Consider the following 24,011-nt stretch of genomic DNA (forward strand, 5'->3'; position numbering starts at 1 on the left):
AGTGACCATATTTATTTATTCATTCATTTTTAAATGAAATGTAATTTAAATCGAATTACATTAAATGAAGAAAATGGAGAGGATAGTAAAAAACGACAATGAGCTGAAGTACAAAACCATAACAAATGCAAAATAAAAATAGAATAATGAAAAGTTAGAAATTATTAACGTAAGGTTTTGTTGTTCATTTACTTAAATACATTTAAATGTAAATAATGTTTACTATTTTATTTATTTTACTTATTCTACTTGTTTTGTTCAAGTTATTTATGTATTAATTAATTTAGTTATGAATGAATGACACTTCTGTGCACTAGCAGCACCGATTTTATAGTACTATCAAACTATCATATCTGATGGTATGATTTTTATAATCGTATACATTTACATTTTATTTACTACTACTATTACTATTATTATTGTTGTTTTTTTTGTTTGTTTGTTTTTTGAGGGGGGTATAATTTATGTGAATAAAATAAAATAATAAAATAAAGTTTTATTTTAGTATTTCTTCTTTTTTTTTCTTTACATGATGTCAAAAAACAAAACACAAAACACGACAAACAGGCTGCTTTAATGAAAGACGAAGTGTAATGTCTGTGTAATAATTGTTCTTCCGTATAGACACTCAAACACCAACATAATCTGAAACATCTGTTTGTCTTCCAATTTCAGACACACACACACACACTATAATAAGGATGGATAATGCCTGTGTTAACTCAACATTGTAAAGATTATACAACTTAGTCACTTTTGGCAAAGTTGCCAACTTCTGAGTCGCTGATACAGAAACACAGGAGCATGAAAGCTCTCCTCTTGACCTCACTTTGACTCCTCTGAACACTGAGGAGGAAAGCAGCTTCACGTCCCATTAGCTCCCAGCAGGCCTGAGTCACGGGATAAGCGGCTTTGTCTTCACCTCACCACAGGAACTCCCGTCTGGACTCTTTTGGGTTTGGGTTTTACAGTAAGATCCATCAAACCCAGCCTTACTTCCTAAATACAGATGTTCAACTTGATCTCACTACTATTCTCAAATATTCTTTCCTGTACTTTCAGAAAGACACTGAAATATCATTATCAACACACCGGCAGGATCTTTCACATATGAAGACATACATAGAATTTGAACAGGAACACGGTTATCAAAGTTCATTCACAAAGTCTTTTTGATATGATATTTGGACTATTATACTTCTGAAAGGCAAGAGGGTATTTATGTTCTCACAGCTAGGAAACATTTTCCTGATTGCTGTTGCATTGATATTCAGAATGCAATTATTCCTGTGGTAAACAGAATGTGAGATTCTTGGAAACGTCAGCCTGCTGGGTTTGTCTCCAGCATCACGAGTGCAAGTCGAACACAGTGAATGTCTTGAGAGCACTTACAAGCATAACATTAACTCTGAAAACCTCCAAACATTCATAAAGCTGTGCTAAAAACAACAGTGCATAAAACAGTGATTGTGTGCTTTTGATTATAATATACTTTGGCACAGACACCCAAATGAAAAACTTACACAAGATTTGCATTTAAGCTGTTCTTATGCCTCATTCTCCTGACTTTTAATTACAACAGCATTTTGGCAAAGATATTTAATTAGCATCTAATAAAAATAATGAAGCAATTAGAGTAAGTCTGACATAAATAAATACATACATTTGATACAACATGTTGTTTACAGAATATATGACATGGTGAAAAGGTTAGAAAATGTGAAATTTACTGTATTACATTTGTACTTTGCATTATTTTTTATTTACTTAAAGTTCTCTAAACTTTCCAACTCCAATATGGCATGAAAATATTGTTATAAGCAATGTAATAAATTCATGATACAACTATAACCCTTTATTATTTTAATTTTATCATGTTTATGCTGTTTATTTACTTAAAAATGTGTGCAATTTATGTGCAATACATAAATAAATTAAATTTAATAATACATTTATTTTATGTGAAAAAATAATAATAATAATTATATTACTTTTACTTCTTGCATTAAACCTTTTAATATGCATGACTGATAACCACAGATTGAGGGGAAAAAATAAATGACGTGATTCCTGTGCCAGACTGTGCCAGACAGGAGACTAAATTTAGCTCTTAACTACATCTGGACATGCTAAAAACAACCACGCACCTACAAAATAATCATGTTTAGTTGACCAGAGCAGCTTAAAAACAACATATACGTCCAGTTCCCAAGAACTAAACATCCTGTGGATTACTGTGCATGCCTGACCATAAACGTTCCCAAGATATTTAAAGAAATTCCAATTCCTTATAAGGGTTTGATACAGAGATGCACACGAACGAACGCCCTGATTGAGTGGAAACGAGAGCATGTTAAATTGAGCGCAGACTTCATGTTAGCTCAACTGCCAAACGCTGATAAACATCCCGGATATTAAATCCTGTGCAGACTTGCCCCCGTTGTGGTTTGAAACATAATTGGAGCGGAAATAAATAAATAAATAAACACGATCTTGTCACGAGCTTAGGAACACATGCCTCCATCGTACTTATGAAGAAGGATGAATTCAATTAGGTTTTAAGGTCTCCGATGCATACTCAAGTGCTTTTACACAAAAAAAATTAAAATAAAATAAATAAATATCGCATTTCGCAACCTTGGGATTTCTGGCAATGATTCCTGGCAACATTATCGGAGATGCATCTTTCCACGCGAGTGCACCTTCCCTCGGGTTCGTGAGGACCGCTGAAGTTTTAAAGCGCTTCTGCTGGCTTTGCGCAGAATATCACAGCTACATTAGTTTTGTTTCTCTTAAATTACTGTGTTCTAACGCTCCATTTAACTAAGCAAACTCTAAGAAGAGCGAATGAAATACAATTACGTCGCAGTGATATATCAGTACCGTGGCTTTCTGGCACGCGCTAGCAGACCTAATGGGGCTTGAGGAATGGTTTCTGGAAGCCTTATATAATTAGTTCCTATCCTGACAGCATATAATGCTCCTGGTGAAATGGTCTCCGATGTATTTCACAAATCGCTGAAAAGCGGAGAAATATACTGCCTGGCCTTGTAAAGCAGAAAAACACGGGCGGCTTGTTCTAAAAGAGCTGGTATTTTGAAACATTAATGCGCGTGAAGCACTAAAGCTCCAGCTGCTTTGACTGCATGCGGTGAGTCGGCTTAACATTTTATCAGCAACTCCGATTCATTCCTGCATGAATCACCTCAAGCTCTATGTAACATGTTTGTACTGTATGTAGCAAACAATTGATTTTCTTATTAAACTTTGGAAAACCCGGAAAAAGATTCTTAAATCAAGATTAATCCATTTAATTTAGATACACATTTACATAAAAATAATAAATGTTGTTTTCAGAGAAATTTATAAAAAAGGAAGTGAACTTAAAAGGAAAATACTTGTCACTTCCCATTGACAGATATTTGTTCTTGTTTTAAAGATAAACTTAATTTTGTTCAGTTTCTTAGAAAATAAGACTTCATTTTGCATCTCATGCAAACGTATGCACATGGAAATGCAAGCCAGAAATATTGACAAATACAAATTTTTTTGCATGCAATATTTAAGACTTTATGCTCTGATTTAAGACAATGTCACCCTTTAATTTGTGAAAAGGGTGAATTAAGACTTAAAGAAAGTGCATTTCTAAATCGTGTCTTTTAATCTTGTATAAATTAAAACTCAAGTTGAATTAATTTCATGAGTTAATAATAAAAGTTTTTACTTTCTTACAGTGTTAAACTAGCACATACAGCTGGTCCATGCATCAAACTTCATGAAATTCAGCATGCTTAAGAGGCACAACAGTTTGGCAAATTCATCCCTGAATACCTCGTGCAAAAAGTGTGTACACAGAAATAACAGCAAAATAAATAATCCATCATAACCAGCACTTTTTCATCCAGAGTAAGTGAGCAGGGAGGATTTAGGCCGGGCAAACTCAATATCCAACTGAAGAGGGACTCGGAACAAAGTGAATTATGGCAGCGTGCTTTTCTCTGCGTCCTTGACACACCCAAGCGAGGCAGCCGAGGAAATAAATAAATGAAAAGAGATGAAATAAAATTGCCGTGGATCTCATATAGCCTTTCCAGGAGAGTCCACGGGGACGTCCGGCCACCTCTTCCTACTGTCCATCTAGTCAGGATGAGAAAAAAAGAGGAAAGTACATGACCCGAATTTCCAATCAGTCATCTGCACCGTCGTGATGAAATTACCCGGAGTGGCAGCCTTTCCCTTGATGATGGAGGCCACTGGCGGCCGTGAGAGAGAGAGAGAGAAAGAGACAGCCGGTCGACATCCTCAGAGAATAAACCGCCCTCGCTGACAGTCACTTCAGCTGACATTGGCCCATCACAACAATGCTTACTTATTCATGCTAGCTTCCAGGAACTACACGTGTGGTTTCAAATTGCAGAATTGAAGAGGAAATGTTGCTGTCACCGCGTCACGGCCGCACGGGACCACAAATGGAGTGATGCTCTGTCAAACATACGGCTTTTTGGGATTATACTACGTTCTGATCGATGCACTGACATTCAAATCACGAATATGTGCTGTGCTCACATATATGCATTAATTATTTAAGGGGACTGTATGCTGTGGACCAAATACGCGCATCTCAAGTGTGAAATCCATTATATAATTGACTCTATAAAGCCTGCTGTATCATATGTGATCAACATGATCAAACTTTGCTGAAAAACCTGCTGCACACAATCTACTACATACCTTCTGACATCTGACTGATCTGACTTTCTATAAGTTATGGTTGATGTTTAAACCATATAAACATCCACACGATTTTCATTTTGTCCACAACATTTCAAGATGAACACTTACTAGACTGGAGCAATTCAGGTTTACTTGATATCCATGCATATTTTTTTTTAGAAAACATGATCAATAGGTTTTAAAGGAATGTTTATTTCCAGAAACTTTACTTTTACTGTTGCTATCTTGTATCAACTTAGAAGATAGCACCTTTTGTTTGAACCCACCCATGTTTTATGTTACCAAAAGTATTGGAACATGTGACTGACAGGTGTGTTTTGTTGCCCTGGTGTGTCCTATTAATTGATTATTCAAACAATAAATAGCACTGAATGTCTGCGCTCAGTTTCAGATCCGTGCAGACTGCATTTATAGTTAGTTAGACGTGTAACCAACATGAAAACCAGAGAGGTGTCTATGGGTGAATAACGAGCAATTGTGAAGCTGAGAGAAGATCATTGAAAATCATTCAAACCATTGCACAAACACTGGCAATAGCAAGTACAACCATTGGGAATCTCCTGAGGAAGAAAGAAACCACTGGTGTACTAAGTAACACCTCAAACTGGTAGATCAAGGAAAACATCTGCAGTTGATGACAGAAACATTGTGACAGCTGTAAAGAAAGACCTTTAAACAACTGTTAGTGACATCAGCAACAACCTCCAGAGGGCAGGAGTGAAGGCATCACAATCTACTGTTCGCAGAAGACTTAATGAACAAAAGTACAGAGGCTACACCAGAAGATGCAAACCACTCATTAGCAAGAAGAATAGGAGATAAGCCTCAACAATTCTGGGACAAGGTTTTATGGACTGATTTTAGGGACCAAAGTGATGGAAAGGCTAAACTCTGGAGAAAGAAAGGATCTGCTCATGATCCCAAACATACAAGCTCATCTGAAACACAGTGTACACAGGTGTACATCATAATACACATTACACAAGTAATGTAATGGCTTGGGCTTTCATCACTTCTCCTGGGACAGGCTCATTAATCTTCATTAATGATGTAACACATGATAGCAGCAGCAAAATTAATTCAGAAGTCTACAGAAATATTTTGTCTGACAATTTACAGAAAGATGCAACCAAACTGATTGGGAGATCCTTCATCATGCAACAAGATAATGACCCGAAACATAGTGCCAAAACAACAAAGGAGTTCATCAGGGGCAAGAAGTGGAAGGTTTTAGACTGGCCAAGTCAATCTCCACACTTAAACCCTGTAGAGTATGCATTTTACCTGCTAAAGAAGAGACTGAAGGGAGTAACCCCCCAAAACTGAAAGAGGCTGCGGGTGAAAGCATGGAAAAGCGTCACAAAACAAGAATGAAAAAGTTTGGTGATGTCAATGGGTCACAGGCTTGATGCAGTTATTGAAAGCAAAGGATTTACAAATAAATATGAAGTCTTTTTCACTTTAATCTATGATAATTCTATCTGTTCCAATACTTTTGGTAATATGACAAATGGGTGGGTTCAAACAAAAGGTGCTATCTTCTAAGTTGTGTATCAGATCCAGATAAAAAAAACCTGTAAATAAAAGCTGAAATGTTAATCTCTCATCTCATATTCATCTTTTGATGTCAGACCCAAATGTTTTCAGTCTACAACAAAAATAAAGGAATTGGCCTTACTGTTCCAATACTTTATGTATATGTATATACACATATATATACATATATATATACACATATACACATACACATATACATATACATATACATATACATATACATATACACATACACATACACATACACATACATACATATACACACACACACACACACACACACACACACACACACACACACACACATATATATATATATATATATATATATATATACACAAATATATACACACACACTCTTATGTGTTATTTGTGCTATTTGTACTATTACAATTTTTTTTTTCAGTTCACACTTTTTAAATAATTTCAGTTGTATTCATTTTGCAGTTATTTACATTTGATTTCAGCTTAATTTAAAAAAACAAAACAAAAAAAAATGTTTTTAATAGTTTTAGTCAATGCCTATAACCTTGCTTGGAACTATTAGTAACCAATAAAAACATTCTAGCAAACACAACACCCTAGCAACCACCCAAGATACCTTAGCAACTGGAACGAACAGCATAGCAACCACTCAGAACACCCTTGCAAACTTACAGAACATCTTAACAATGACTTAATGAATAATATGAATAATATGAATATTGTCAAAGCAACTTGGACAGTCTAGTATTGAGTTTTGCACAGTCAAAATGTAAAGTCAATTCATTGTATGTCTATCCTTAAATTCCATAACAAATTAAATGAATGTTGATAGGCTTAGTTAACTACAGGCTGAAGGTCTGGCGTGTACGCGCTCCTACACTGCAGTCGTAATGGCCATCTGAGAGTATTTGCCAGAGAGCATCTGTAGCTCTCGCTCTCTCTGCTATTTTTTGCCTCTTCCTGTATGTCTCAATCTGTAAATTGATTTCTCTGTAAATCATCTGCTTCAGACACAATATGATCCTAGATTACTTAGAAATGCCCATATCATCTCCTCAGGCCTCAAATGCATGGGAAGACAAGAGTTTTCAGTAAAGTATGCGTGCATTATTGTATTTCTCATATTATCTACTGCTTTTTGAGGTTTAGTCAACCATGACTGTTGCTATTGCTCATACTAGGGCAGCAACAGACTATTATTTGGATAATCGATATATATAATGATTGTTGGAACAGTTAATCAACTAATTCTCAATTATTTTACTAATTAATCAGGCTTTTATTGATTATTTAGCTTTTGCAATTTGCTAAAATACTGAGTTAGACAAATTCTATACATACAGTATAGAGCTGCTTTACAGCAGAAAGTCAAAGTGTAATTCTAATTGAAAGCAGCACTGACAGTTTGTACGTGTTTAAGGGGCCATTCACACAGAATGCATTTTTCGGTTGCACTTTATTTTACAGTATGTCCGTCTGCTTACATGTCCATACAGTGTACTTACAGTGTACCTAAATGGGATAGGGTTAGGTTTAGGGATAGGTTCAGGGTTAGTACCTAGTTTTTGAGGAACAGGACTGTAAAATAAAGTGCTACCCATTTTTCCATTGCAATGTGCAACTTTTCTGTTGTTTTTCCTGTGTAAACACAAGCTAGATGGATGTGTATGACCGTTGCACTCATGTCTTTTGTCTTTTGCAGCGTCTCGTACATGAGCACTACATTTTTAAGATATCGTGTCAAAATAATTTAAATTTTTACACGCAGTGCTGCTCATCAATGTCAGTTCCAAAAGAGTGGGCCAATCAGAAGACCCCGGAGGCAGGGCAAACATTGCAAGCTTTTGTTTACAGTAGCAAGTTGGCATGGCAACTGTTTTATTTGATATCAACATGGTGGAGGCGGCAATCTGCACTGCGCTTTTTAGGTGCAAAGGCGCATTCTGTATGAACGGCCCCCTAATACTGTAAAGCTGCTTGCTTTATTGAGGCAGTCTATTGCATAAAGTGTTCTATAAACAAACATGACGTGACTTTACTGGAGTGCCCATTGCAGAGCTGCTGCAAACATCCACATCGCTCTTCTCCGATGCTTTCTTAACAGCTGTTTTCTTCACATTTGTTGTGCATTTATTTCGTTATTGAGAGGAAAGCAGTGTATATCAAACTTTTTACTCCTAACCGAAGAAAAAAATCTTGGCCGTGAATATATTGACAACATTTTTTGTTTGTATTTTTGTAAAAACATTTGCACACAGGGTTTTCAGGTCTGTGTAACAAAACCAACTGAATTGCTAATCAAAACTAGCCAAATCACGGCCAAAAGTAGCCCAATTGACCCTTCGCAAAAATGCTGCCCTCCTTAGTTACTGTTGCTATGTCTGACAATCAATTCCACAAACTACACATGTTCTTATGCAGTAAAAAATACATTGCAGAGCAAAGAAGAAACTGACAACGCACTGACAGACAAGACAGAGCAGGTATGAAATGGTATGAAACAAGGTCTCAGCTTTCAAATTTTGTAATTTTCTAAAAAATTCAAACAATAAATACCATTTTGTGGCTCTTTAATGTGTCGTGACAGATCACTGTATTGTCTCAATTCAGTTCTGTATTTCCTCAGTTCAAGCAGCACACATCAACCAATCGTCTTTTCATTTTTACTTAAAGCACAAAATAAACATGAATGAACATCAGAATGCATTTTATTTCAACCGCGGAAATACATCAATACACACAATTTTTCAAGTTTAAGTCCACCTAATTTAATCTACTCTCATGTCTTATTTGTTTGTCGGGCAAGATGGGGGATTCAGTGTTACGATTGGTCAAATCACCTGTCAATCAAGCTCTTTGCGAAGGGTCAATTGCATTGCAAGGGAAATTGGCTATCGAACTTTTCACAAAACGGAAACATAAAAGTAGCCCAATTCTGCGGGAAAACTGCAGTCTTGGCAACACTGCTTTGTTTGCATGTCTCATAAGCATGTCTTCTTCTATTGGACTGCATGCAGAAGGGCTGAATTACAGTCTTGCGCTACATTGCCACACTGGTCAAACTGCATTATTGCAGGCCCATCCACGAGGTCACATGAGATCAAATAACTATTTAGCAACAAAAATATCTGTCGACAATTTTTATAAGCACTTTTTTGTTATATTTGCATGCAAAGAATTCATCAAAGATCATGCAAAGACCATACAAACAGTTCACCCTAGAATTGTGACTGCAGCTTTTACAGATGCACAAACCCCTTGCTGTTTAATCTGAAAGTCTATTCGACTGCTGATGTCTCACTCTGGGAAGGAAGGAAACGCTTCTGAGGTCTGCGGTGTGTAATGGGAATCCAGTGCTCAGGGTGGAAGTTGCCCTTTACAGCGATCCAAGCCCCGCTTCGCCAGGCAGGAAACCCATCTCAGCTCCAAAAGCATCTTCAGATGGAGTTCAAGTCTAGGTTGTGCTTCAGCTGTAAAGAGGAACCTTAAACATGCTCTCTTTCAGGTCAGGGGCTGGAGACAAACACTTGGCCCTCTGGGAGGAATCAAAGACGAAGACATCCACTCATCCTCATATTCAGCACTGCATTCAAAAGTGTATTGTTGGTTTTAAAGCACTTTGCACATTCTTCTGTCATATATTTCCGGCTGTGAAAATTGTTGCAATTTTCTAATGCATATGTTTTTGCACGGATTGGCCTTTGCTTATTCACAGTTGCTGTAACCGTTATTTTTCTCTCGCCAAGAGTAAATAAAAAGCACTGAAGGAATCATATGAGGAAAAGCTAAATCTATTCATATTTTCTTGTCTTGTTTCCTGCGCTTGAAATGTTGTTTGAAATGGTCAAAGAGGCAAAATAGTTGCACAACCCTATGTAATTGGATTTGGACATCCCAGAGCAAGGACATCTGTTTGGCGCCTTTATAAATTGGTCTTTTCTGTGGTTTAGGGTAAGAAATACAAAATTAGTTTGATGTGGATTAGTCACATTCAAAAATCCTGAGGGACAAAGCCTCTTAGAGGAGACTGCAACAGTTCTGTGGTGAGATGAGATCATATTTGCAGATGAGATGAGAATGAATGAATGAATGAATGAATGTAAATATATTAAGCAAGTAAATATATCAATCAAACAATCAATCATGCTACTTACATCTTGGCAAATAATACAAATAAATAAATACAAATAAATACATAAATCAAAGTAAAAAACAAAATTAAATAAAAAGCTTGCCATGCTTTTTGGATTCTGAAAGTTGCACCATGTTGATTGAACATGAGCGTTTTTAAAAGCACTTTTGGACAGAAAATGTGCACCTATATCAGGAATAGTTTCAACCCTTGAACACCCACCGAGTTTGACATTTTACAGGGTTTTAATGCCAGTGCGAGTTCCACCAAGGTGGTTCCTCGAAGCTTCAGCCATATGAAATTAAAAAGTGAGTGATGTTGAAACCTGTACATTGTGAAAAATTTGCTCTCTCCCTTAAGCTGCCCTGCTGGGAAAAAAGCAGAAGATTTGTTGAGTCTGTGGGGGTGACCAGAATCAAAGAAAGAGGCTTTTCGTTCTGATGTAATCAATCCTCTGTGGCTTTTTTCCCCCCATAACATCTGTGATTCACTGGCTCTCCCACACTGAGCAAAGTGCCCGTATTTGTCTAATCCTGAGAGTTACTCATCGAGCTGTGCTTAAAAACAGGCAAAGTGGGACACTGAACCAGACTGATGTATTAAAAGAGGAGTAATGCGGCCTAATGGATGGCCGATTCCAGAGAGATGAACATTTCGCATCTGTGTCATTCAGGACTCTGTGCCAAACAACGTGCCAATGTGCTGGAGAAGCTGCTTTAAAAACTTCATTAATCTACAAGTTTCTCATAAGGTAGTTCAACTACAGTCAAATTGTCGCTTTGGAAAAAGTAGCTAACTGCATAAAAGCTATTTAAGAGGAGAGATGTACTGTATTATGAATGAACAACTGTCAGATTATATTTATTTTAACAAGCTGAGCAGCATTAACTAGCGCAAAACCAGGGAGGATCGCAATTAGGGTGGCGATATTAAACTCAAAAGGCAACTTCTACAGTGAATACAACTAATAACCATCAAAAACACACTGCCTTGATGCCAATCAGCTGTATTAAATCAGTATTAAAACTGATATGGAACCTCATAAGTGATTGATTTGGAACGCACTACATAGACAGAAACTCCATGTGATGACGCAAAAATTGCACTTTTTTGTTGTTGTTGTAAAAAAAGTACAAAATAAAATAAACAGTTTATTTAAAAAAAAGTGATGGTAAGTCATACAAATAAAATACAATGAAATCAAATTATCTACCAAATAAAATTTTTAAAATAGCCATTTTTATTGGTTATTGCATAAAAGAGCCAAAGTTACACAACGTTTTTAAAAGAATGAAAAAACACTGCGTTTTAATTTAGACTTAATCCTGCAGCCTCTAAAGGCCTTAACAGCATCAGAAATAAAAAAAATAAAATAAAAAATGTATTTTTAAATTTAAACATTTTGTATTTTTAACTAGATTGCATTTTTTGTTAATTTTTATTAATACATCTAGTATTAAATGAATGAATAAATAATAAAACCAGGCTTTGATTGATTAAGTACAGTATACCTACAGTATTTGAATAAAAGTACAGTATTAATAATCACAATTTTTCTCAACTCAACTGTCATCGTGTATAGATCTCGGTGCAATGCATTACTGGATTATATGTCAACAATTTTAACTATTTGAAATATTAAACTACAAAAAACTGGAATACCATTCAAAAGTTGTTATTTTTAATATATGTGACACTGAAGATTGGAGTAATGATGCTGAAAATTCAGCTTTGCATCACAAAAATAAATGGCCTTTTAAAATATAATCAAACAAATCAACACTTATTTAAAATTGTAATATTATTTCACAATATTGTAGTGTTTACTGTATTTTAATCAAGCTTGTGATTGGTAGTAAATGTCCTTAATCTGACTGGTGAATCGTTTAGAAAGCAGCTACATCCATGGCGTTGAAAATGTTGCTAAATCTGCATAAAAGTGCCAGTGTTACACATAATGTGTTTAAAAGACATCTAAGGACCAAAACATACCCTGCGTTCCAATTCAGACTTAATCGTGCAGCCTTTAAAGGCCTTAACAGCATCAGGATTTTTCAATAATGCATCAAAAAACATCAAAAATCAAAAAGTGGGAGTTAAAGAATGTCTAAATAGGCTCCTATAAATAGCAAAGGACTGAAAAAAATGAGGGCATGGAAAATGGATGAAGGATCAAATCCCTAGGAGGAAGCTAGAGCTCCAGAAGACAAAGGACGAGTGCTGCTTCACAGCCGGGTAGAGTGGGCAGACCAATGACTCCAACCATTCAGATTCATGAGCAGCTACCACCACAACAGAGATCTTTCCAACATCAGTGCCATGGGGAAAAAATAAATAAATCACAAACCAGATCAATTAAAGCACAACCGATTCACTGAAATCAATCTAATTCATATATGATAGGCGAGATATGCAAAAAAAAAAAAGATTAAAATACGCAGTTCACATCGATTTTGGCTGACTTTACTCATCGGGGAACCAGGTGGACTTGATTATATATATTGAACATATTGCAAATACATTTTAATGTAATAACCATCATTTTTATATTTAAATCTGCATAAAGGCAGTACACTAAACAACGGATGAAGATTAATTATTTTATGACCATTTTACCTAAATGTTTCTCTCTCATTACTGAAATACAACCAAATGTTTTTATAATAATATTTTTTTGTAAATACTTATCCATCTTCATGATGATTCCTATTAAGCTTTGATTAAAGATATTAAATAATAATAATAATAAATGTTAATACTTTCACTTCAATTACTGACTGACATTACTCTTCTGAGGAGGCAGATGAACTTTACTAAATATATTAAATACATTTCAAATATATTTGAACAATAAATTGTTGTTGTTTTTCCATCTAAATCAGAATAAAGGCAGTTTAAAGAAAGATTACTGATAAGAAAAAAAACTAAAATAATGATTATAACATTTTAAGTTTACTTTAGGGGAAAACTTTTTTACTTTGAATTATTATTATTATTATTATTATTTATCTACTGTAATGTAAAAGATCTCATTGCCATTACTGTAATACAACTAGACTTTATTTTTAATAATAACTTTAAATAATAAATTAGTCTTTATGATGATTGCCATTATGCTTCAATTTAATTTTTTTTATATATAAATTAATGTTATTTACTTAAATAAAAGGCAGTACAATAAATACTATGCAATGAATAAATACTAATTTAACAAATAAATTATTGTGTGTGCATTACAGCTAATTCATATATGGCAGACAATATATGTAAAAACAGATACAAATCTGCAGTTCACATCATTTTTTTGGCTAACTGTACTCCTCGGGGGAAGCAGATGGACTTGACTAACTTCACTTCACACCCAGCAGAGTACAAAAAGAGATCCATTCATCACGCGGCAGCTCCGCTTTTTGAGGAAAAGAGATACTGCGGACGGATCGATATTTATCCCACCAAGCTGAAGGTGTTTCTGGGGATTAGATGCCAAATCTGCGCTGCCTATCAGAGTGATAAATAAAGCCGTGTGTATATGCGTGTGTTTAAGCTTGCTGGTCTGTCAGATACACACCTGCCCTCCGAGATAAAGACCAGAAGACAAGAAAAGCATGAGTTGGAGACAATAAAGAAAACACGCACTACGACCTGACTTCAGATCAGAAGAGAACCGCTCAATGATACAGACGTGTGGCTAAAGAGAGCGGGATATTCATCTCACAGATAAAACCATCAGGTCATGACGTCTTATGATCATGCGTTTACTAAATGGATGGATGGCCAAGTCTCTTCATCTCAAAATCCATTTGGAGGAAATTAATTTGTATAGCGTATAAAGACAATGAAATATATAGAGATTTAATTCATTTAAAAAAAAATAATAATAATAATTATATTGTTGATTTAAACAAAAATGCAGACAGAAATATATATTTAAAAATATTACATTAAATATATTAATGTTTATATTAAATATAAAATACACATTTGTTGTATAATAATAATAATAATAATAATAATAATAATAATGTAACATTATAACATCAGCATATTTACTTTAATTGTAATAATAATAATTAATATTTTAATTTAATAAAAAAATGGTTTAATTTTTAATGGAAAAACTATGGATTTATATTATAAAATGGATTATATTAAATATATAAATAAATCTACAGTTTTAAAGTCTTGATGATTCTGATTAGTTTATCATTAGTAGTATTAGTAGTAAGCCAAACATGGATCCTCTTTAAAATACATGTTCCTAAACGCTCTAAAAGGTAAATATAATTTTGCATCTGCTTGATTTTGAGGTGAAATATGCTCAAGACATGTTTTCATGAGATATTCGAGTCTACCCTTGAACTTAATATCCATGAAACCAACAAGTCACATGACTCCATCACCACTTCAAATTATTACATGCTGATATGCTAATTACTAATTAATGCTAATGCATTCGACTAAGTGAGTGTAAACAAACTGTAGATTTCAAAGCAGAGCTTAATTAATAACAGCACTGTGAATGGGGTTGATTTTGGTCTACGAATGCAATGGCCAAAAAGCTATAAAACCACAGCGCCTGTATGTTTCAGGTTTATTAATGACATTGTTTAAGTATTAATGACTCTGTTCACTATTAATGAAAATTCTCCCGTTCCTTTGGCCCAAAACAGCATCTGTAATCACGGCCATGCCCAGATCCAGCAGCTCGCCGGCGTAATTAACAATCTGTCAGCGTTATAGGCCGCCTATGTTCATCAAAGCCTCGCTGTTGGTTTGTAAAACTCTTTTAGGCTGAGTTAGCTGTTAGAGGTCCAATGCAAGTTCCCTAATATGAATGGGAATATACTTCAGAGATATTTTACTCATAAGAATTTCTAGGGGTGCCAATAATTTTGTCCAACGTGTATTTGAGAAAAACATTTCATAATGATATTTCCCCCATTTTAAATTCTTATTACCCAATGAAAGGTTAAATTTTTGTGATTTTTTTTTTATAAAAGATCAAAAGGATTAACAATGCAGATTAATTTTCACAGCCTTCTTTGATCATGTTTACCAGGGGTGCCAATATTTTTGGCCATGACTGTATGTCATGTATATATATGTGTGTATGTATGTTATACTAAATAATTTAAACAATCATTAGTCTTTAATGATTATTCCAAAAGGTTTTTAGATTTCAAATATCTGTATCTAATTTTAATAACTTTATATTTTTAAACAAATGCAGTAAAACAAATACTATGCAAGGTATAAATACTTATTAACTAATAAATCATTATTGTATTTGCATTATCATCACTGTGTTTGCATATCATCATTTTAGCCTGTTTTAATACAGGCAAATATGATTCCTCGTATAGTCTGGGGGAAAAATAGGACAAATTTAAGATTTATGTAATTGAATTGCATAAAATTTGCATCCATTTGAATTACACTGCAAACAAATATTTGTCTGTCATGCATAAATGAAACAGGTCAGATTGCACTAAAAAAAAGTCATTATATACAGTATACAGGTGCATCTCAATAAATTAGAATGTTGTGGAAAAGTTCATTTATTTCAGTAATTGAACTCAAATTGTGAAACTCGTGTATTAAATAAATTCAATGCACACAGACTGAAGTAGTTTAAGTCTTTGGTTATTTTAATTGTGATTTAGGCTCACATTTAACAAAAACCCACCAATTCACTATCTCAACAAATTAGAATACTTCATAAGACCAATAAAAAAAAAAACATTTTTTGTGAATTGTTGGCCTTCTGGAAAATATGTTCATTTACTGTATATATTTACTCAATACTTGGTAGGGGCTCCTTTTGCTTTAATTACTGCCTCAATGCGGCGTGGCATGGAGGTGATCAGTTTGTGGCACTGCTGAGGTGTTATGGAAGCCCAGATTGCTTTGATAGCAGCCTTCAGGTCATCAGTATTGTTGGGTCTGGTGTCTCATCTTCCTCTTGACCACTCCCCATAGATTCTCTATGGGGTTCAGGTCAGGCGAGTTTGCTGGCCAATCAATCACTGAACCAGCTTTTGGTACCTTTGGCAGTATGGGCAGGTGCCAAGTCCTGCTGGAAAATTAAATCAGCATCTCCATAAAGCTTGTCAGCAGAAGGAAGAATGAAGTGCTCTAAAATTTCCTGGTAGATGGCTGCGTTGACTGTGGACTTCAGAAAACACAGTGGACCAACACCAGCAGGTGACATGGCAGCCCAAATCATCACTGACTGTGGAAACTTCACACTGGACTTCAAGCAACATGGATTCTGTGGCTCTCCACTCTTCCTCCAGACTCTGGGACCTTGATTTCCAAATTAAATGCAAAATTGACTTTCATCTGAAAAGAGGACTTTGGATCACTGAGCAACAGTCCAGTTCTTTTCTCCACAGCCCAGGTAAGACGCTTCTGATGTTGTCTCTGGTTCAGAAGTGGCTTGGTAGCCCTTTTCCTGAAGACGTCTGAGCGTGGTGACTCTTGATGCACTGACTCCAGCTTCAGTCCACTCTCTGAGAAGCTCTCACAAGTGTTTGAATCAGCTTTGCTTGACAGTATTCTCAAGTCATCTCTGTTGCTTGTGTACCTTTTCCTACCCAAATTCTTCCTTCCAGTCAACTTTGCATTTAATATGCTTTGATACAGCACTCTGTAAACAGCCACCCCTTTCAGTAATGACCCTCTGTGACTTACCCTCTTTGTGGAGGGCGTCAATGTTCGTCTTCTGGATCATTGCCAAGTCAGCAGTCTTCTCCATTATTGTGGTTTCAAAGAACAAGAGATACCCTGAATGTATACTGTATGGATGGTCATTAATTGAAACTCAAATGTAAATATTCTAATATTTTGAGATACCGATTTTTGACTTTCATGAGCTGTAAGCTCTAATCATCAAAAATAAACCAACAAACTTTTGAAATGTTTTACTTTACATGCAATGAATCTAAAATATATGAAAGTTTCACTTTTTGAAATAACTTACAAGAAAAAAAAAAAACTTTTTCACGACATTCTAATTTATTGAGACGCACCTGTATATACACATTTGAGTGTAATCTTACTGTATGACAATTATTGACTGCATTGAATGAATGAATGAATGAATGATGCATTTATATAGCGCTTTGTGTATTGCTGTACACCCAAAGCGCTTAACACTCATGTGGGGGGGTCTCTCCTCAACCACCACCAGTGTGCAGCATCCACTTGGATGTTACGACGGCAGCCACACTACAACAGCACCAGTCCGCTCACCACACACCAGCTACAGGTAGAGAGGTGAGAGAGTCATAGAGCCAATCAAGTGTATTTGGGTCTATTTTAATTTCTCCTAGGGAATTTGAGGAGACATTTGAGATACTTTAAGCCACTGTGATCCCCATTAAGTCTCGTTTACGAAGCCAGAGAAGTATATACAAAGTACTAAAAAAGTTATAAAGAAAATAATTAAATCCATACGCGCTGAATCTTCTAAGGACACAGCAGAGTTCGTTTACGTCACATGATACGCTTCATAAGTGTCACTTCCATTCGCACTACATGCAAATCACCAACTTTTCGAGAGCACTAATATTAACCTTTACATAACCCGTGAATATGTACTTCAGCTCTCCACTGTACGCCTTCATTATGACATTTCAAAAACTGTATAATTAGTGTGAGCGGTGGTTTGGAGCGGGTCTGACCCGCTTAATTAAAGCCGAACCCCCCGAAGGAAGGCATAACAAAAGGTTAAAAAGTAGATACTAAACGTCTCTCATTCAAAAGATTACATAAGGAACCTTTCAGTGGCCACAAAAGTAGATAAGTTTGTCAGAGCATTTATTTCCACACACAGAAGAGAACAAAGCTTGAACACTTTCCACTTTGAACAGCCAAATTAAACTACCTTTAATGACCTTTGGAACAACTGACTACCTTTGAAAAACAATGTAAAATCCAGCTACCACCTAAAAACACACCTAACGCTTCAAAAAGCTTTAAAAAGAAAACACATTGTCCATAAGTGTCAAAACCAAGACACTTTGAAATCAGACTTCATATATTTCCTTTTATTTTTCATTTTGCCAGTCTAAAAACTTGAGAAAGTATTCATGAGCAACAAAGTAGGCAAAACGGAACAGCAAGAGATGGGAATTATAACTTACGAGTTGCAGATTGTTCTTTCAAACGTTTAATTTCAATAAAACTGCTAACTCAAGATCTACTGTACTGTGACTGATCTGCAAATGAATCATTTAAACCAGTGTTCTGAACCGATTTAAAAGACCTGCTTTAACAGAATGATTAGTTCACAAACTTCTACTAGTAACTCTAACTCAGTTTTTACTTCTTTAGTCTTTAGTGCTAAATGACCTTTAATCCAAGATTCATCTGCAGGTTCTGTTTATTCAACTGGTTCAAACAATTCATTCGAAAGACAAAAGACTCAATAGAATGATACGTTCACAAATTCAGAACCAATTTAAACAATTAAGGTCCAAAGCGTCTTTAGTAGGTTAAAATTGACCAGACTTCAAAAATGTGTTCTCTTTTTCCAACTTTGCCAGTCAAAACAACTGGAGAAGTTATTCATGAGCAACATAATGCACAAAATTGAGTTGGAAATTACAGTTTACCAGTGCAAACCAGTTATTTTGAATATTTCGTTTCTATGAAGCCAAAAACTCAAGAACCACTTTGACCAGTTTGGAAATTAATCACTTAGACCCGTTCAAAAGATCTGACGAAACAAAATCATTCGTATACAGTTCCTACTACTAAACTTTTTTCATTCTTTGATGCAGGTCCAGCTTACTGATTGGTTCAAACAATTCATTCAAAAGTATCCAAGACTCAACGGAATGATTTGTTCACCAATTCCAACTCAAAATGCTAAACATATTTTAGTTTACTGAACCAGTTCAAAAAATTAATTCAAAAGATCCGCCTCAATAGAATGATTCATTCAAAAATGATTCATTCCTACTTCATTTTCACCTACAGTAACACTAAAAATGTGTCATGTTTTCAGTTTACAATTTAATTAAAATATATGACTCAACAGAGTGATCTGTTAACAAACTCACTACTACACAATTATAATTTTTTTTTTTTTTTACTGCACAAAGATTCATCTGCAAGCTCAGCTTTATAAACCGGTTCAAAAAAAAATAATTCAAAATCTTAGACTCAGCAGATCAATTCCTTCACATATCGCTACTTCAAATTCACTAGCAGTAATCTATAACATTATTTTAACAATTTACTACACAAAGACTTAGTTTTCTGAACCGGTTCAAACTATTCAGTAATCAGACACAACAGAAGGATTTGTTCACTAATTGCCACACCAATAGTAACACCAAAGATTTCCCATAAAGATCCACCCCCTGTTTTGCAACTCATTCAGGTGTCATTGCACATCAGTTCCAGTGCAATTTGAAAGTACGATTGCTTTGCATTGCATCTGTTTATTATGGACTATCCGGTAATTAAACCAAAAGACCTAGAATCTGAAATCCAATTGTTGCACACTTACCATCAAACTTTTTGTGCCTGGAGGTAAATATCGTCCGTATGGTGTGGCTGTTCTCATCCACTAATTTCTCGAAATCCAGTTTACTCTGCTGGCCGAGCTTGTCCTCCATGTCTGAAGTGCAGCAGGTATAGCCCTGGGAACAAACCCGCAGATGTTCACCTGTGGGACGGGAGAAGGACATATTTCACAAAGCCACACTGGGGGACACGGAGCTCATCGCACCAAATCAAACACACTTCATTAAGCCAGCACTGCGATGTGTGATTTCCCAACCCGCACCGAAGACGTGAAGGTGCACCAAGCGAAATTAATGGAGCATGTCGCCGCTGGATGTGACATCTTTAATTACGTCAAAGCGACAGATGGATGTTTGAGAGCCATCCTCAAACTTCCTCCAGGCACGTGTTTTGCACTCAGCTGAGCTTTTTAATGACTGCGAACAAGCAGAAAACTTGTCAGAGTGTCAGTGTGAAAAAGTACTTCCCATCTATTTTGAAAACTACATGCTTGACAGGTTACATTATATTATAATATGTTCAACGTGATACTTTATGTAGTTTCCCTGTGGAGAAAAAGTCTAAACCAGGTTCAAGTCAGCATGAAAAAGCATTTTGCTAGGCACATATGACTGAAACAGAATATTCTGAGTATCAGTACCGATATTCAGACTTTGCATTAATTGCATATCAGATTAATTTGTGCTTCTGAAGTAAATTTATCTTCAGCTTAAGTACTTTTTTAACTGACACCTTGCACATATTTTAAAATGCATAAAATGTCAACAAATATCATAAACAGAAAGGTCAGATGACCAAAAGATGTTAAATATTTTGCAAGCTTGATAGATTGCACATACATATCTTATTTCTTATTTTCCAGTTGAAATTAACATATAAAATTGTATACATCTAGAATTTAGGCAGGTCATTCCACCAGGAGGGAACAGTTAATGAAAAAGTCTGTGAAAGTGATTTTGTGCCTCTTTGGGATGGCACAATAAAGTGATGTTCACTTGCAGAATGCAAGCTTCTAGAGGGCACATAGGTATATATAATGTACACAGTTTGAATGACTTATTGTGCAATGCCACAATTAAAAGACCAGAATTGAAACTGTTCCAAGCTGTTTTTCAGAAGGGTTCCCAACCCAACAGCAAAGAAATTAAAGTTTTACAGTGTAGATGGCAACCCTCCAGTCATTCTGTCCAGTTTGCATTTTGCACCTGCCCATTTCCACCATCTGTCCAGCTCAGCATTAAACTGCCCTTCCCATCGCAACTTCACCATAAAAAAATCTCCAACACCTGCTCGATGAAACATGCTGTCAGGCAGAGCACCACTGCATCAGCTCCCGAGCCAAAGCCAAAGTGCTTCTGGCATGTGTGGCTCGAGGGACAACATAACGTATGGAGGAAATGCCAAACCACAGGCTAATGATACATTTAAAATCACCTCAAACTTTGGCGGGGAATCATTAGTTGCTCCCGGTGAGCGAAAGCGATAAACAAGAGTATGTTGGTAATGACATGGCTGCTGAACGGTGTGCGAGAAAAAAAGCCTCATTCTCATACTGCCAGTTGATTTGAAAACTAATATCAGACCATTATATAGTGAGCAGGCGGATACAAGTAGTGTTTATTTTCAAGTATATATTGACTTCTGCAGAGAGAATATTTTGAAGTCTGTGTGCGATTTAATTTCTGATTGCGTCTCCTCGTTTTAATATAATAAGTGAGAACTTATGCAATTTATGAACAGGGCTGTATCTGAACGCGTCTTTGACGGGAATAATAGGAAACAGACATTATAAGCCTCAGTATTCATTGTAGAAACTTTTTCACATTAAGAGTTCAATCACATTAGAGTTTCGTCAAACATTATGCCCGCTTTCAGTATCTTGAATTGGTTGGTCAAGGATATTTCAAGCTTTTAGATTTAAAGCTTTTTGCCCATATACAAGGAAAATCACAAATGAAAGCTCAAAAGTTTCTCCAGTCCTTCAGAAATCATTATAATATGCTGATGTGCTGCTCAAGAAACATTTCCAAATATGTTTAAATGTTGGAAACAGTTGTGCTAATTAATATTTTTGTGGAAAATAAAAAATACATTTTATTTTCAGGATACTTTGATGAACAAAACTTTGATGAAATAGACGTTTATTAAGACATTATAAATGTCTTTACTCTTATCCTTGCTGAATAGAAGCATTAATTTCTTGTCACAGTATTGTTCAAAAACTTTAATACCTCAAAAATATCTTAATATATTCTAGAGAACAATGAGATTGAAGATCAATTTAAGTTTCCAAAGAAGATTCTGTTAAAGTTTCATGTGACACCGGTGATCCAATATGCATCTCCTCTAGAGTTCACAAAGGATCTCAAGAGGCTTTCCAGAAAGTCTGCAAGAATCAGAGATTTCAATATCAACCATAGCACCACATGATCTGATGTACACTTACTATCTGACACTTTGGACTAATGTGGGTTTATTACTTATTGCTCCAAATGAATTTTAGAAGAATCATCTCAGACAAAGCTGATGTTTAAACAGAAACATAAGAAGTCCTCCGAGTCTCCTGAGCAATGAAATCTCAGGTCATCTGAATTCTGAAGCACAATAATGTTCATGAGATGCTCTGTTGCAGATTCATTGCTCGTCTTACGGTGTGCCAACAGCTGGCTGGTGTCAGATGCGCCCGTCACAGATAATGACAGATGAAGCCCACACATTTCATCTCTGAAAGATGCAAGTAATTCATGAGGGCAAAATAACTGAAGAAAAGCCTCTCATTTCTCAACACGTGTTACACTGGCTTCAACCCAACGTGTTTTTAAGCACGCTGAGGTGATGTCAAGATAAACACGAGGTTTTCACAAACCGTTCCAAAACATTAAGTTATTCATTCACGGTCATTTTCTCTTGCTTCTCGGCACAGATGTGGTGGATCGTTACGGATCGTTATCTCTGGAACCTCGAGCACGGAGCGTGATTGAAGTGCAGCATTGTAATTAGCTGGAAATGCTGACTATGAGGAGCTGGAGCGAGTGCTGCTGGTGTTCAAATGAGAGAAGCTGAGACAACGTTCATTTACCACAGACAAAAAGATCAGTCCTGCCACGAGAGCTCATAAAGTCCTTCTGCAAACTATAGTAGAGTCAGAAATATCGCAATTTCACAAAAGTATTCATTCCAAGTTTGGGGTTGGTAAGATTTTTTTACTTGTCTCATATTCTAACCAAGACTGCATTTATTTCATCAAAAATGCAGTAAAAATTGAAAATATCATTACAATTTTAAATAACTATTTTCTATGTGAATATATGTTCAAATGTAATTTATTTCTATGATCAAATCTGAATTTTCAGAATCATTACTCCGGTCTTCAGTGTCACATGATCCTTCAGAAATCATTCTAATATGCTGATTTGTGCTGCTTCATATTTTTGTGAAACTGTGGCCCATTATGTTTTTTTTTTCTTTTTTTTTTTTTTTGTTGAATAGAAAGTAAAATGAAGTCTTCTGTAAAGTCATCCACATCTTCATTGTCACCGTCACTCAATTTAATGCATCCTTGCTGATAAAAGTATTATTTTCTTGCAAAAATATTTTTGGCACAGTAGTATACACTCTAAAGCTTACTTTTTCTTACTAAATATCATGTTTCCATTTTCCATTTACACATTTGGCAGATGCATTTAATGTATCTAAAGTGACTTGCATTGCATTCAAGATAAGCATTTTATTTCACATTACAGAAATAAAAATGGTTGCAAATGCAGGTTTAAAGCTGTTCATCTATTTTATATATAAATAGTGCATCTTTATTTATGCATGCCATTTAACTTCACACTTAATGCAGTTTTGAATCTTATTTTGTTTTGATAAATGTAAATGTCAAATCCAAGGTACTGTATATTACAGCAGCAAAGCCTCATATCACCCTTTCTGGATTTGTGCTAATCATCACCAGGATGGGAAGCGGTGCAATAGACATATGCATGTCAAAATTACACTAATCAGATTAAAGATGCATTTAAAATATGGTTATTACAAGAGGGATCACATTTATTATAAAAGG

At 35.5% G+C, this 24,011-nt stretch overlaps 1 protein-coding gene across 2 annotated transcripts in view; it reads right to left on the minus strand.

The window, feature by feature from the left end:
• Positions 1-24,011, minus strand: part of LOC306873584 (glypican-6-like) — a 211,226-nt gene that overhangs the window by 140,397 nt on the left and 46,818 nt on the right. For both annotated transcript variants that reach the window (XM_079422990.1, XM_079422989.1), the window contains exon 2: positions 19,929-20,087. In XM_079422990.1, coding sequence (XP_079279116.1) covers positions 19,929-20,087 — 159 coding nt within the window. The remainder of the gene's footprint in view (positions 1-19,928; positions 20,088-24,011) is intronic.

Source organism: Barbus barbus (assembly GCF_936440315.1).
Source record: "Barbus barbus genome assembly, chromosome: 8".
NCBI lineage: Eukaryota > Metazoa > Chordata > Actinopteri > Cypriniformes > Cyprinidae > Barbus > Barbus barbus.